Below are 15,762 nucleotides of genomic sequence, written 5' to 3' on the forward strand. Positions count from 1 at the left end.
AAACGTCCTAGTGCCTGAAATGATGGTTGACATCAGAAGTAAACCTGCTCAAAGACTGTAGTTCCTGATGTGACTTGAAGTTATTTCCAGTATGAATACCCAGGGTTTTGTGATACTGGTGCCGGGTGTTTTGTAAGATATACGGTAGCGGTCAAGAGTTGGATGGGAAAGAGTGGAGGTTTGGAAGCGTGTGCAGGCTTTCAAAAGTGTTGATGGATTTAAATTTTTTTTCTTTTAAAGCTGTTGATTTGAGAACCAAAGTTCATCCTTTTTATACTCTGGTATTGTTAACAAGTATCTTAATGTGCAGATTTAAAACACAACAAACCAAAACCCCTCAAAGTGGTTGTGCTTGGCTTGAGTCTAAGTGAATAGTTTATTTGTGAAATGCTGTTTGCTTTTAAGAGCCTAATTCCTGCTGGTGTCCAGCAAAACCTGGGTCATTAAATGATTAGGTCACTGTATGAAGTAAAGCTAAAGCTACTGAGAAACTCGAAACCTTTGAAACATGTACCACATCATTTGAGTTTCCTCACTTGTGCTGCATATTTATTTAATTATGTCATTTTGTAGTTTTGCAATAGCTTTGCTGTAGTTGATGTATCACTTATGCAGATATATGTATTAGCTTTGATACAACATTCTTACTAACGATCATGCATTAAATTTTGCAGGTAACACTGATGCACCCCTAATGCATATTTTCATGCCTTTTTTTCTTTTTAGAAAAATGTTGAAAATAATTATCTTTCAACCAGATCTGTGCTGTCTTTTCCTCCAGCTCCCAGAATAATAATACCACAGCTGTGATTTCTCCTCCTGCCCTGCTTCTTGCCTATGACTGTTTTATAACAGCAAAAATTCATATGTAAATTTAGTTATGTCAGGAGAGTACATGTGCAGATTTATTTGTTTATGTGACAGATATTATGAAGAAAAATCTCCAGTAATATGAGTTCCGATTAGGTCGGCTACTTGTAATAGCTTTATCTGTATCAGTTGCAGTGACCAGCTTTTTTCTGGAGTAGTCTGGGAGTCAGGTTATTCAAAATACTGTACGAAGTATATCTTATAGCGTGAATTGCAGCAAGGTGGTATTGGAAATTAGAACATACTTGAAATAATGGCTTGTTGCTCTTACTCATGCTTTTCATATCTTCAGCATTTAGATTGAAAGACACCTTGCATTCTGAAGGAAACACGAGGACACAAGACTCAGCCTGTTACAGATGCAATACTTATGGATTCATGTTAAGCAGTATTAAAATCATTTACTGGAGAGGCTTTAAGGAGACAGTGGCCTATTTATGGAGATGAGAAAGTTTCTTATGATCATGGGGTCAGAATTATTGTGAGGTACTCTACAGGTGGTAGTTAAAATGTGGAGGTACTTTTGCGCAGAAGTTCCTTACTTAAAGCAGTTTACTACTGAAATAATCAGCCTTGGTTGGAGTTCTGGTCTACATGGCTGTATGCAGGTAGTGCTGCATTTGTGCTTTGTTTGTTTGGATTTCAATTATATTATTATTAGGTGAAGACTAACGAGTGATGCAGGAATTGCTTTCAGCAACTCAAGATTATTAAAGAATCCTTTATTAAAACATATCAACAGTCTGTTGCCCCACAACACAAAACCCTTTGCTCCTTCAAAGGAAGACAAAATAGTGATTTTTTTTTTTTTTTTTTCTTTCCTGTGCTGTTTGAGCACAAGGAGGCCCATGCATTTATTTTTAGATTGAGCAAAATAATCCATCTCAGAGTTAGAAAAGCGTGTAAAATCTTTAAAGAATGTTTTAATTCCTCCAGGCACCTACGCAGGAACACGACAGTACAACCATTGTTTACTGAGCATTTTGATGTAAAAAACGCTTAAATTGCCAGGATCATTCAGTGTCAGGCTGAAGAAAGCAGGAGTTTAGAAGTTCATGGAAATGGTTTGATTTGTTTTGAAACCCGCGATGAGGGTGGTGGCAGGCAGGAGCTGCTGGGCTGATGCCGGGGCAGAAGCAGGAGGGTGTCTGGTGGTGCAGCTTTTGTTTCGGTGAAATAACTTCAGCGTTGCCTTGGAAAGAAGAGGAGCGGATGCAAACGGGTTAAGTGTGCTTGCGAAACTGTCCTCTGGGGACGTGGCTACGTGCAAACTGCTGGTGCCCACAGAGGACCTGAAATAGCACCCAGAGAAATTATATTAGAAGGCTCTGGTGGACTTTGAGACTGGTGGGTTGGATTTGTAGTCTGTGATGAAGTCTTGTGTGTCAAAAACAAGCAAGCAGCATAAATGTAAAGGTGAAAGCAAATGCATTTATAATGTAATTTTGAAGATTTTTGTCCCACTGGGTGGGGGAGAGCCTTTCTGTTTGTTTCTGTTTTAGTGCACATAAACTGAAAAGTATAACAGGGTTTTTATTTTCCATGAACTATAGAAGTAAAACAACTCTGTAAGCAATGGCCAGCAGATCCACTTTAGCTTTGCTTTGATTTGCTGGAATTGTTCCAGTCTCGCTGCATTACATTTGAGAACTCAGTGAGAGGGCAGACATAGGATGCGTTACTCGTTTCTGCTCATCCTTCACCAATAAACCCGTGCAGCTGGGCACCTGAAGCTGGGATAGAATGTGAACAAATGCATCCCCCAAACATGTATTTTTTACAGCTGCTGCAGTGTGTGGTGCCTTGTTAGTACTGCACTAGAACCAAGTTTCTTCTGTCTCCACAAAGATAGCCTGATAACAAGGTTTTTATAAAATTGGTTTTCTATTTCAGTTTTCTTTCTGCTTCATTTCCTCTTTTTGTCCCTTTCTTTGTATCTGTGTCTCTTTTGTTGTGGTGGTTGTGTTTTTGTTGAAATGAGGCAACCTTTTTTTTCCTGTGCTGAAAATTATGTGTCTTGCGGTAATTTTTAACCTCCTGTGAAAATTAATCCTAGTCTTAGGCAACCTGCTGAGAAAATTGCCTTCCCTTCTCATGGGTTTTTCGTTCTCTGACAGCAGCTTCCTGAATTTCCTAGAACAGCTCAAGCTCCTGTTACAGGGTCCGTACTTCCAAATAGCATCTGTGCATTATTTTACAGGATTCATGAAACCTCAGGCAATATTCTGCATAACAGAATGGCCTTTAAAATCTGTGGCTATAATTTATTAAGACAGTTGTTAAGGACATGTTTAGCTCTGTACAATTTGAGATTTTAAACAAATGATATCAGCAAAGATTTCGCAACTTGATAATAAAAGTTCCTTTCTGAAATTTTTTGAGCTTAGTACAAAAATAGCACCAAAGAAAACCTAAATGTATGCAAGTATTCCCACACTTAGGGAAGGGATGGTCTCATCCTTAAAACATAGCTTGTTTCCAAGCCTTTGTTGTCTGATTTGTTGTTGACTTAATCCAGACCTCACAGGCAACAGTACAAAGACTTTCTCATCTCATTAAATTTTAGCTCAAATTCCATTTTGTTCCTTTTAAAAAACTAATACTTTTTTTTTATTATTATCTTTAAAAAAGAAGCTAACAAAAAGCTCAACTGCTACAATTCTTGAACCTGAAAGAAACTGGAAGAAAATCTTGTATTAACTGCTTGCCTCTTTTTTATTCTATGCCATTTTGCTGCTTTGATTTGCTCTTCATCAGTGTCGCAGTTTCCCACGTGCAGTCAGCTCTCCTGTGTTTTGTAGGGGTCTCTATTACCCCAGCAGCTGTGGTAGTGATGTATTCCCTTTGCATATCCTTGCAAAAACACCCATGTTTACAAACGCAGTTGACACGTCTGAATAATTTTGACTTTTATGTATGCGCATGCTAGGTTTTGGGTTAACCATATGCCCTTTGAATTGCCTTCTCCTGCTGCTCCCGAATTCCCGCAGCATTGCAGATGGTGCAGGAATGTGGCGGAGAAGCTCCTCTGCCAGCCGGGACGCTGCCGCGCTTAGTAAAGCCCTGCAGAGTGCCCGGGGCTTGTTCTGTTCTGTTCTCAGCGCCGTGGGCCCCGCAGCCCTGCAAAGAGGTGCCAGCTGGCTTTAAAAAAATCTCTGCTCCTTGTGTGTGGGCTCTTTACTGATCTCGGTCCTCCACCAGCGATGTTGGTGCAAGATTTGCTTTAGACTTCAAGATCGGGTCACTCTCAGGCACTGAGGAGCCCACCTGCAGGCATGGTCACAGACAGAAGCTGTTTGGTTTCTCCCTTGGTAGGTGAAATCAGGTTCACCTAAGTGGTTGGTGGTGCCAGATCTGAACAAGTTGCATTGTATTAGAAGGTGTGGATGCTGATAAAACCTGTGGGTTGGGAACTAAAATGTGGTTTTATGCCCCAGAGAGCTGTTGAGGGTAATAAGTTTCATTAGCACGTCCTGCACCAAGTCAACACTTTCTTTTGTTTCCAATCTGTTTAGCTGCAAGCATTTAAAAAAACCTGATCTGTAGTTCAGAGTACTGAGACAAAAACAGTACGTTGGACATAGGTTAGGGCATGCAAGAAGAGATGGAGTGTCGTGACATAATCTTACCCATTTGCATACTAGGGAAAAGGAAATTTGCTGGTAGCGAAAAGTACATTGATTCCATGGTAAGTTTTCTTTGTGTTTTTTTTTTAAATCTAAAATACGCTGTTTGTGAAGTTTTAAAAATCATCAGGTGCAGCATAAGAGGCACTTCAGATTTGTAAAATGCAAAGAATTGTAACACTTTTCCTACTGCAGTTCATGGCAGTTTCACCGCTGTAGGAGCTGGGTTAAACTGTGAACTGTGTGCTTCCAGAGATAACTTTGACCGTAGGCGTTTGGCTCTGGATCCAAAAGCTTTACAAGACATTGGCAGCTATGTAAAATTAAGACCTTTGCTCCCTGCAGGTGTGCTGAGCATTAGTAGGAGTGCACTCTGTTTCCCCTTAGCTGCACCACTTCTGGTGTTCATCTGGTGCTGTGGCCAGGTGATCAAAGGAGCTGAATCAACAAAAAACAAATCCTATGGATAAAACAAAAAAGCAGATGATTGTCTGCCAGGTTAAGTCCTGGACAGGCTCAGTAAAAGTTCCGGGGACGGAGCCACCATGTGTTCTGCAGCCACCAAGGGCCATCAGACCTGATCCTCCAGCCTCAGAGCCGTTTCTCCTTCAAAATTATTTTTGTTTTGTCTTCCCTTCTTCTCCCTGGCCCCTTCCCACTCAAGGGAAAAACCTCAAAAGCATTGAGTCTTGCTTTCAGTGACTGCTGGGGGGGCTAACTTGCTTGCTTGCCCGAAAGACTTGGGAAGCTGATTTTGGACTCAAGGCTGCTGTTTTAGGTGGGATTATTTTACAGCACTTCCTTTTGTGTTTTCTGTCTGAAAGTCATTACTGCTAAAACAAGACACATCGAAATGTAATGCTCACAGGCATGGTGTTGTTATCTTTATTATCTAATTTGTCTTCCGTCGTAGTTCTCCCTCACCCCCTTTTTTTAAGTGTGTCTTAAAAATTGTTATGCACTGTAAGAAAATTTTGTCTAATTGATTGGATACTGTTTGAAAGATGGTTAGGGAACCTCTGTATCTGCAAAATAAACCCTTAACTGGTAGAGTTAGAAAAACTTTTGGCATGATCTCCTAAGAAAGGGTTCCCCTGCATTTGGGAATCAGTAAGTGCGTGCAAGAGATCTGTTGAACAAGTGCATTGTGTTTGCAGCAAAATATAAACGTCTTTTAAAAACATGCTTAATGACCACCCATGCTGATAGTTTGCTTGCAGGCTGGTGCCTGTCTGACTATAAATGATTTTAATCACAAATGTGTTCACACAGCCTTCATATTTGTTCTGAAACATACTCTTCTGAATAGATAACTAGAAAATTGTTGCTTCAGGTTTCCCTGAGAGCAACTTTGTCACGCCATCCTCCAAAAAGGGCGGAATAAAGTAAGCCAGGTTTCAGATCATTGGACTTGTCTTTGTATCATGGATATATTTTAATTTGGTTTGTGATATGGAACATTTAAACATCCTTGGCAGAGAATCTGCTTGGTGTTTGGTGTTCCTCATGATAGCATGCAAAAATATTTATGTATTTATGTGTTTGTTTTGATCAACAACACAATTCAAGCTTCACATTTTGGCAACCCTTTTCAATATGTAGCAGAACATTATTGCATCCATAGTCAAGATTAGTAGAAACTTGTTTAAAATATGTCTTGTATCATTTGTTGACTAGGTTCATTTTGAAAATGTGCTCTGTGTGTGCATGCATCTCACGTACATCTGTAGTATGGTGAGGGTGGGTTTCTAACTGCACAAAAATGCGAGTGGAAAGTTGCTTTGAAGAGTAAACTAGCCTGTTATCCCTTGCATGATGGTGTGTGAGTAGGGCAGTCCAGCTAATGTGCAAGATTTCCTGCTCTTGGCTGGTTGAATATGTACAGGAGAAGCAAGGACAGGATGGTGGATTTTGGTTCTGTTTTTGTCCTGCCTGGTGTTTTCAAGCAAACCCTTTATGCATATGTAGTTTTGTGATCTTCATTGCATTCAAATGGTAAAAGCCAGGGCAGTTGACAAGAAAAAATAAATTTAAAGATAAGTAATAATAGTAAATGTGATAATAAATGGGAAGCAGCTGTACATGTGAAAGTGGTTTTTGTTGTGGTGGGTTTTTTTTGGTTTTTTTAGCATGAACAGGTGACCTTCTTTGCTTATACTCTGCTGATAGCTGCAGTGGCAAAGCTCTCATTAGGAAACAAAGAAAACTGACAACACAATGAAGGGCAATGAACTTGTAATTGGCTTTTCTTATCCTTGCTGAACTGCTGGCTTGGGTTTTTCTCAGCACTAATAATTTAGTCTGAAATTGGACAAAGAGCGGTAGCTGGAATACTTGAGCTGCACACACGGACACATTGCAAATCCTTTTAGATGAGGAGCAGATACCAGGCAGTGGATGAAATGCAGACGTGCTGTAGGTGCTCTTCAGCTACCCCGCCTGGCTATCTACAGGCAGTGGTTTCACCTGTGACGGCAAAGCACAAGGGCTTGTTTGTGCACTGGGTGTCAGAGGGGCAGCTCCAAAGGGGCTGTGACAGCAGAGGCATGCAAATAAGCAGCCGTGTGGAAATTACGGAGATGAGAAGGAACAGAAAGGTCTGCAACACCTTAATGCTTGCCCGAAAGGCAGCCCATATCCGTTCCAGTTAATGTCTGCTTCCAGACCTCCCGTCCTCATCTCTGCATGAGTTATACGTTGTTACCGCCGCTGGCCTGGTTTGAGCCCACACATCTCAGTGGTGCCAATCAGTGACCTCTGAAATAATGCATGGCCCTCTCTCTCTTGGAGACGATTTTTTTTGACAGCCTGCTTGAAACTATTCTGGCACGGCTTCCTGACAAGGCAAGCTATTTAAAAACCAGGGAGAAAGCTTCAACCCCCTCCAGTTCCACACGTGCGAGCCGTACAGTCCTTAAGCTCCTTTTGACACATGTGGCAGAGCAGGATAAAATTGTGTGCTGTAATTTTTAATGGAATGCCTTTTAAAAAAAGAAGCAACCTAGAAGCTCTTCAACCCCATCCTCATTAGCAAAAAAAAAAGTCACTGCTTATTCCTTGTAGTTTCTTTGGCAAAACCTATTATTTGAAAATGCCCAGTTTTTGAGTTTCCCGGCTTTGGCCAGTAGTCCCTCCTGCTGTGACAGTCTGGTGGGTGTCACTGTCAGCAGGAGAAGAGCTCTGTGTGGGGACAACTGATGCTGTCCCTTCCTTGCATTACCCCCTGGCTGGGGTACCACATGGCTGCTGGTTACCAGTCAGGTGCCCATACATTATCGTGGCCAGTGGAGCATCTCATTTGTGTACCAGGTGGTTTTGGGTGATTCTTATTATCCCAATTTCCTCATTCATCTCCCTTTAGCATATCTAAGAGAGCTGTGCAAGGCTCGGGATGTGAGCAGAGCCTTGCGCTCATGAAATTCTGTGGTTTTTTTGAATTGCTGGTGAAGAGGGGACTTGAAGGTACTTCTGAGAGTTCTGTCGCACAGTTGCTATGCAGCTTGAATTGAGAGCCTGCACAGATTTTAAATTGTTTTCTAAATTAAGAGCTCCTTCTCTTCTTTTGTGGGTATGTGCACCTGTGCATTTTTGCAAGCCTGTTGTAGTGAAGGCAGACTAGTTCCTCATAGAACTTCTAGGGCTCCCTATGTTAGTGTAGATGCTTGAAATTATGTGGGCCCCGATCCTGAAGTCCTTTTCAGCTCAGGATAAAAGTAATACTGAATCCTTCAGTGGCTGGTTTGTTGTTGGTGGTGGGTTTTTATTGTGGGTTTGGTTTGGTTTACTTTTAATGGGCAAGGTTAAATCCCATTGCGTAGTCAAATCAGCAGATTGCGTGCTACCCAAGTTCGTACGGGAAGGGCACCATGCAAAATCTTTCACAGCCAAATATTAATAGGTGCTTTAACTGTTAATTTGGCTTCTTTTCACCTCCTGTAGCATAAGAAAAGCTCCTGTTCATGTGGTTGAATGCATTATGGTTCAGAAGACAAATATTTAACTTCCTCAAAGGAAGCATGATGCTATGGAGCAAAGCAAAACTCTCCTCATCTGGTCAGCTGCAGGAGGCTGTCATGTAGATTATAATTCCTGCAGGTCTCTAGCCTTTTAAGTTGTTTATGCTCTGACAAAGTGAAGGGACCATTAATGTTTTTATCACTCTGGTAAAGAAACTGCATTAAAATTTACCACCTAAGAATGTGGTATTAATATACATTTTTGGTTTCTGTAACCATACATTGGCTTTCTGGATACATTATTATGTTGTGCTGTGTGCAAGTAAGTGAGCAGAAAAGGAGTTGCTGGAATCTGTGGGAATTTATCAATTAATATCTCTGAAGTAAGTTTCTCAACTGTGTTTTGCCAGCATGAAAACGAGTATGACAGTGTTGTCTGAAAGGGGGAGACCTCATCGCTCTCTACAGTACCTGAAAAGAGGTTGTAGCATGGAGGGGGTTGATCTCTTCTCCAGAATAGCAAGTGATAGAACAAGAGGAAATTACCTCAAGTTGCACCAGGGGAGGTTTAGATTGGATATTAAGAAAGAATTCTTCACAGGAGGGTTTGTCAGGCATTGTAACAGGCTGCCCAGGGAGGTGGTGAAGTCATCATCCCTGGAGGTGTTTAAAAGGTGTTTAAATGACATTCTTAGGGACACGGTTTAGTGCTAGATTTAGATGAGGTTATGGTTGGGCTCAATGATCCTGAGGGTTTCTTCCAAGTGAAATAGTTTTATGATTCTATGAAAGGACTCTGAATGACTCTATCATTCCCCACCTTGTTATCTGGGCATATGTGTACTTGCAGATATGAGAGGTTTCCAAAGTGGTTTATGCTAAATGATGCTAAATTTTAGTAGATGTTAAATGAAAGTGCTTAACTCCTTCATTCAGAAATCCAAAACAAAAAAATCCCACCCACCCCACCCTGAAGTACCTCTTTTATGTATTTGAACTTTAACAGGTATCTGCATAGTGATTTCTTTTTGGCTGAGGCCACTAGTAGTGAGAAAAAAGGAAGGGGGAGAGAGTGGATATGGCATTTGGCTGTCACTGGTCTGAGCTGTTATGTTGAACCACAAGGTTGGAGTGAAGTGCTTTCCAGAGAACTCCAGCTGTGCTTGGTGGTACTTCAGGCTGTAGCCTTGTAGCGCTGTCTCTTGGTAACCTTGAGATGATATGCGTTTGCAAAATATTACTTGGCCTTCATCAGCTAGTTGTACAGGTTGGCAAATTGGAAAAATGAATAAATTGCAAAAAGTATAAAAAGGGGAGGATCTGGCAGTGTCTCACCATTTTAATAACATGTTGCTTGTTATTTAGTAACTGAGGCTTAGAGGTCATATTAATGGTAGTATCTGCATTTTTCTGTAGGCAAAATTTATTTAATGGGTTTGCTGTATGTTTATCCAGCTTTTTGTTCCAAAAACCTTAGAAACAGACTTATTCTTGATATTCTGAAATGTCTGTTTTGCCAATTAAGTCTGTGAATCCTCATCAAAGAGATACTTGATTTTATTTTTATGACCTTGTTAAACCTTTCTTTTTAAGCTTGCAAGGAAGTAAACTATTAAATTAGCCTTGCAGAACTTGTTATGCAAATTAAACAATCCAGATTCTGCTCTCATCTTATGTTGTCAAATAATTTCAAATCTATCCCTTAATTTATGTAACGGACATGAAACATGTTACACAGTCTGTGTCTAGCTGTTCACTGGGATTTTTTTGAGTGAGCACTGCAAATTACAAAGTGGTATTATAGTTTCTTCGGCCTGCTCTCTTAAAGTAGTTTTCTGGCTTTCTGAAGAAGATTTCTTTCCAAGTTATATCTATTTATTTGACCTCTCCAGAGTATGTGCCTGTATCAGCAGAGGAGCTGGGCTGGAGTCTTGGGCCAAATGTGAGAACCCACCTACAGCTGGATGTGTGTCTGAGCTCTGGTGGTGCTTTCTGCTGGGGGAGGTGTAAATGGAGAGATGTGCTCCTCTGCATGCCTTTTCAGAGGCTGTGACATCACTGGGAGTTGGGACTTCACTAGAGCAAAACCACATTTGGAACATAAATTCATATTATTGCTCAGAGGGGTGGCTGTTGCTGAAGCGCAGCACCAGTTTGGATGGGAATGTTGGCATTAAAAAGCAAAACTCAAACACCCAGTGACTCAGTAGTTCTGGATGTCCGTAATTGCAAAAGGCTTGACCTCGGCCATCAGAATGTTTTGTGAGTGACACTTGGAGGTGTCTGCATCGTTCCCAAACTGACAGCAAGCATGAATGTGGCATGAGGAAATCTGAGCTGGAGACTGTACAGATGACAGTGTCAGCCAGAAAATGTGTGCAGGGCTTAAATGGAGTTGTCTGTGTGGAGTGTGTTACAGCATTCCCTGTAAAGGCTGCAAAACTGCTAGCAGGAATAGACAGTAATGTGTAATATTTAATCTTCTACACCCACAGTCCTCAGTGGAGCTGATGTCCTTTCAGTGATTTCTTTGGCTTTAGGGTTTTTAAGTCTTCTTCAAGCAACATTGTATTTCTCATTTTCCCTTAACTCTTTTCTTAAAACTGGCAGAAGGACAGTCCTTAGCTGCTGGGTGGTAATTGTGGTTTCATGATAGTTGCCAGGGTGAAACAAAACCAAGATGTGACTTGAAGGAAACAAAGGGGGCAAATAATTACTCAGCATGCAGAAAAGCCCAGCTCCTTCAGCCGCTGCAGGCGCAGGTTGTAAGAGACGGGGAGCGCTGGGACATCACAGCTCGGATGGAGTGATGGGGTGCGTGCCCTCTCCACACCAGTGGGTTTGGGGAACAAGGACTGGGATTTTCTGCAGCCTCGTGGTAGAAATGAGAGTCTCAGTCCTACCTGAGACTCAGGAGGGTTCCCTGGTGCAGTCAAATGGCTCTGCCCAATTCCCTTGTGGTTTTGGCACTGAAAAAAAAATTTCTATGTGTTTCCAAACAGTCTCTGATATTAATCTCTCGAGCAAGTGTTTTACCGTGTAGTTGATATGGGTACTGCAAGTCTGTTTGTGGGCAACGGTTTTGTTTGCACATTTTGTTGTGCATTTTACTGCTGGTGAAAGTGTCATTCAGTTTTTCAGTCTTACAATGTAGCGGGATAGCAGAACAGAGAATAAAGGTGGCTGAAAACCCATGCTCTTCAGGGAGAGTCTCTAGCAGGGGCATAAGTTTCATAGTGTATCTTATCAGTAAACTGTTAGCCAAAGACAAAAGCAATCCTCAGCATCCCTGACGCTTTACGTGCTGTATCTCTCCTGCACATATTTTGGGGGTGTGTACTTAAACCTTGTGTCATTAAAAAAATAAAAGTCTTAGTGCTGCCAGTGCAGGCTTGTGCAGTCCTAGTTCAGTGTCATGTGTTTTCTTTACTTTAAATTTTGTGCCCCGAAAAAGCAAGCCCTTTCTGCTAAGCAACTGGACCTGTGAAGAACAGCAGACAGTCACTGAGCAGTGATCCTCCTGACTATTGCACTGTAAATACTCATTGTATGTAAACCCGTACCAATTCCAGAGCCTCATCAAGCTTATCTGAAAGGACTTCAGGAAGGGATGTGAGTTGTTTGGGAAGGATAAGAGACATCCAAACTGGCTGTTGCAGATGCTCTCTGACTCTCAGGTTAAGTGAATTCCACTTTTGTCATCAGTTATCGCCTCATAAAACTTAAATTTCTGGAATGGGAGGAGCAAACAGAACTTGATTTGTTGCTATTGATCCATTGTAGAGGGAGGTTTTGAGTATAGTCCAGGCAAGGGTCTTGATTTCTTATCTGTTTTGTGGGAAGGATTTTTATTGTGGTGCTTTCACAGGGTGTCTCCAGAGCTTTCTGAACTAATCTGCTTGTTGGATGCTGTTTTTGTGAGATGCAAGTTTATTTACCACTCATGAAATTAAGAAGTAACTTAGGTGGTTGAGCTACAGGGTTAAGGTTGCTAGAAAGGAAAAGAAGGATCTCTTTTTTGAACCATGAGCTGCAAAGTGTGGTAGAAGTTCCCTGCTCTGTCCTCTCCAGTCCCTCCTCCTGCCTGCTGTGGGTGCTCCTGCAAGCCTGGCTGGATCCCAGCGCCTCGCTTTCCCTCCTGTTACTCATCCAGCTGTGCCTCAGCTTCTGTTTGTGTTGGGGTAAGTAAGGTCAGAAGCAGCTATCCATGTGTGATTTTTTGAAGAAAAGTCAAATCTTTGTCAAGAGAGCACTGCCTCAATGAAAGCTTTATGTAGACTTAGACAAATGACGTTGCAGGGGAAAGAGATTCCTCATCTCCTCTTCCCCCTCCAATATAAATAGTGCAGCATATGGGAAACAGATGAGTGACCTTTCTATGAGAGCACTAAGGACACTTCTTGATTTTATTATAGTGTTTGCTTGCTTTGCTGTTTACCTTGTCTGGAGAAGATTCTTTTGATCATGCACTGTAGTTCACTGTCCTTTTCCTACAACACGGGGATCATCTTCCTGGCTTTCCCTTTAATCAGTTATGCAGATTGCTGGACATTTCCATTGAATTTCCTATTTATAGGCAAGAAGCTGGTCTTGGATGTACTTTGCTGGTTATAAGTACTCGGCTGCAGCTCCATCCACCCTGTCCAGGGGCATGGCTGCTCACTTGGCAGTGCCCTTACCCTTGTCCTCAAGTGCCTGGGGAGCAGGAGGAGTTTGCTGGGCTCATCCCAGCCCTACCTTGCTCAGCAGTAACCACACTGCCCATGCGTGGTGTTGTGTGCAGGGGGGTGTTCTGCCAGGAGCTGCTGAGTGGTTTTGCTGATGCATTTAAAGCAGATGTACATGTTTGCACAAGCTGCAATGTCTACTCTTTGTTCCATAACTGGCAAATATTAGAATTGCTTTTGCTCTGTACTCTTCCCCAGAGCTTTGTCGTGCTGCGCTTGTGAGCCTGGTTGAAGGTGGCTGTGGGTGCTGCTGGGGCTGTTGACTGGTCCTCTTCAGGTGGTGTTGGTGGAGGACCAGGGTGCCGCCAGGGGGCTGGCCTCTCTTCAGAGCTGCTCACCATGCTTGTGTTGGGGAGGCCCTGCCAGGCAGGTGTGTGGGGGTCACTGCCTGGGCTCCAGTGAAGCACAGGGGGCTCCATCTAAACATGAGGAGAAAGTTCATTCCTTTGAGGGTGCCAGAGCACTGGAACAGGCTGCCAAGAGACGTTGTGGAGTCTCCTTCTCTGGATACATTCAGAACCCACCTGGATGCATTCCTGTGTGATCTGTTATAGGTGACCCTGCCTTAGCAGGTGGGTTGGACTACATGGTCTCCAGAGGTCCCTTCCAGCCCTAGTCATTCTGTGATTCTGTGAAATGGTTCGGGGGAGGTGCAGGGGAATCCCTCCATCTAGATTATATACAGCCTCTTTCAGGCATTGCCATGTTACTCCTACCCAATGGTATGTGCAAGGTTTTATTCTGAACTGCGCAAGTTACAGTTGTATTGCTTTTCTGTTTTTAATGGTGGTTGATGTTTCCGTGAGTCCAAGAGCTGGTATTCAAGGGTCTGGTGCATCATTTCTCCAATTAAAACCACCTCTACTTTGCCTTCTCCAAGTTTGGGTCTTTATACTGGCTGTTTTTTTCTGCTGAGTGCCATGGGTACTTAGAAGGCAAGTCATGAAACAAGGGGAATCCTGTCAGCTGAACAAACATCATCGTTTAACAAGCTGTTTCTCTTTATGTCATTTCCTCAAGAGTTGCTGTTTGGAGACACTTTCCTTCTTTTTCACCTTTCTTACAATGTATCTTCTACTAAAGACTTGAAAACCACAGGCTTTGTAGAACCTTAACTGCCTTTCTGATGAGCTTTTAATTCTTACTAGCATTTTATTATTAATGAGCTTCCATTAAATGTATAGAACCATTGGTAAGCAAATATTTGATGAGTGCATCTCTTTGTCTCATGTCAGTTGGTAAAAACAAAGCAAACTCATGTTCCTTCTTTTTTTATTGTAGCAAAACTTCCCCAGTGATGTCCACTCCATTGAAGACATTTTGAAGGTGGGTGCTCTTAAATAATAGGTCTTTGTGTTTGCTTACATTTTGCACGTGTTTAAGTAGCGTGTGGGAAAAAAAGTATAGCTGTGCTTCTGTTAGCAGATGTTACAATCATTAAAAGTGTTTCTCTGGGTACAGTATGGAGAACTAATGAGAGAAGTGAAACCAGCCAGAGCTGCTCCTTCATCAAGTCAGGGGTTTGTGTTAATGAGCACGTGCTGGATGTTGCTGCCTCTGGTCCATGCTGCCAGCTCGGGCAGCCTGGCTCGGAACAGAAGCATGCACCTGTCCTTCCCATGGTGCTGCCGCTTCTCCTTCACTGTTGTTGTAGTCCATCCCTGCAAAGCTGAGCTAGCTCTGGTGCAAAACTACCTCTGTAACCCTGTGACAGAATGGGCTCTGAGCAGCACATGGACACTCAGTCGCTGGGTCTGAGTAAGTGTCACTCATCCACTGTACATGGTGTCAAAATTCACTGTGACCTGCAAGCCAGTCATGCTGATGCTGAGAAGACAGCTCCTTGATGTCAAGTGTTATTCTGAGACACTGAGGTCCTAATGGAGGTGTTTGGTTTCTGTGATTCACTTCCCTCACTGGTGCTTCAAGCTGCAAAATCCTGATGCTTTTATTGCTGTAAGGCAGCTGTCATTGGGGTAGTGTTTCATCTGAAAGGTACCTGTGCCCAGGTGCTCACTAGCTGCTGCAGTCTGGTTGGGGTTGCAGTACAAATCCCCTGCCTGGAAGTATTACATCCTTTTCTGTTCCATGGGACACCTTGTTTTCTTGCCCATTGGTGATGTATAAACCTATTTCTGTAGCAACCGCAGGGAAGCTTGCCCAAAAACATGGAGAGATGTAGTGCAATGTATTGAGGAGTTTATCGCCGATGGAAAGATTGCACAGCTACTGAGGGAAGTGAGCAATGAATGGAATGGGGGGAGGAGAGAAAGGGGAAAGCAGGAGTGGGAACAATGCAATCAAATAGCTAGCCAGGTTAGTTGTATTCTGCTTCTAGGTCTTGCACAGAAATCCCTGTAGATTGCTCTGACTCCTGCTTGTTAAGCCAAAAGTAGCAATTTGGTTGTGTTCCTTGTAAATCTTTGCGTTTTATGTTATTCCCATAAATAAGGAAACTAGAGACACTTCTGAGCTTTCATATTTGTGCCTTGATGAAGAAAGTAGCAATTTTAATTTATGACGCAGTAGAGATTTTCACACATCAATCTATTTGTTGCCAAAGGTACAAAAATGTGCTTTGCA

At 42.3% G+C, this 15,762-nt stretch overlaps 1 protein-coding gene across 5 annotated transcripts in view; it reads left to right on the plus strand.

Annotated features, from left to right (window-relative positions):
- Positions 1-15,762, plus strand: part of AFF1 (ALF transcription elongation factor 1) — a 124,289-nt gene that overhangs the window by 71,144 nt on the left and 37,383 nt on the right. For all 5 annotated transcript variants that reach the window (XM_065061804.1, XM_065061803.1, XM_065061806.1 and 2 more), the window contains one exon: positions 14,461-14,505. In XM_065061804.1, the coding sequence (XP_064917876.1) occupies positions 14,461-14,505 (45 nt within the window). The remainder of the gene's footprint in view (positions 1-14,460; positions 14,506-15,762) is intronic.

The sequence above is a fragment of the Columba livia genome, chromosome 4 (assembly GCF_036013475.1).
Source record: "Columba livia isolate bColLiv1 breed racing homer chromosome 4, bColLiv1.pat.W.v2, whole genome shotgun sequence".
In the NCBI taxonomy this organism is placed as follows: Eukaryota; Metazoa; Chordata; class Aves; order Columbiformes; family Columbidae; genus Columba; species Columba livia.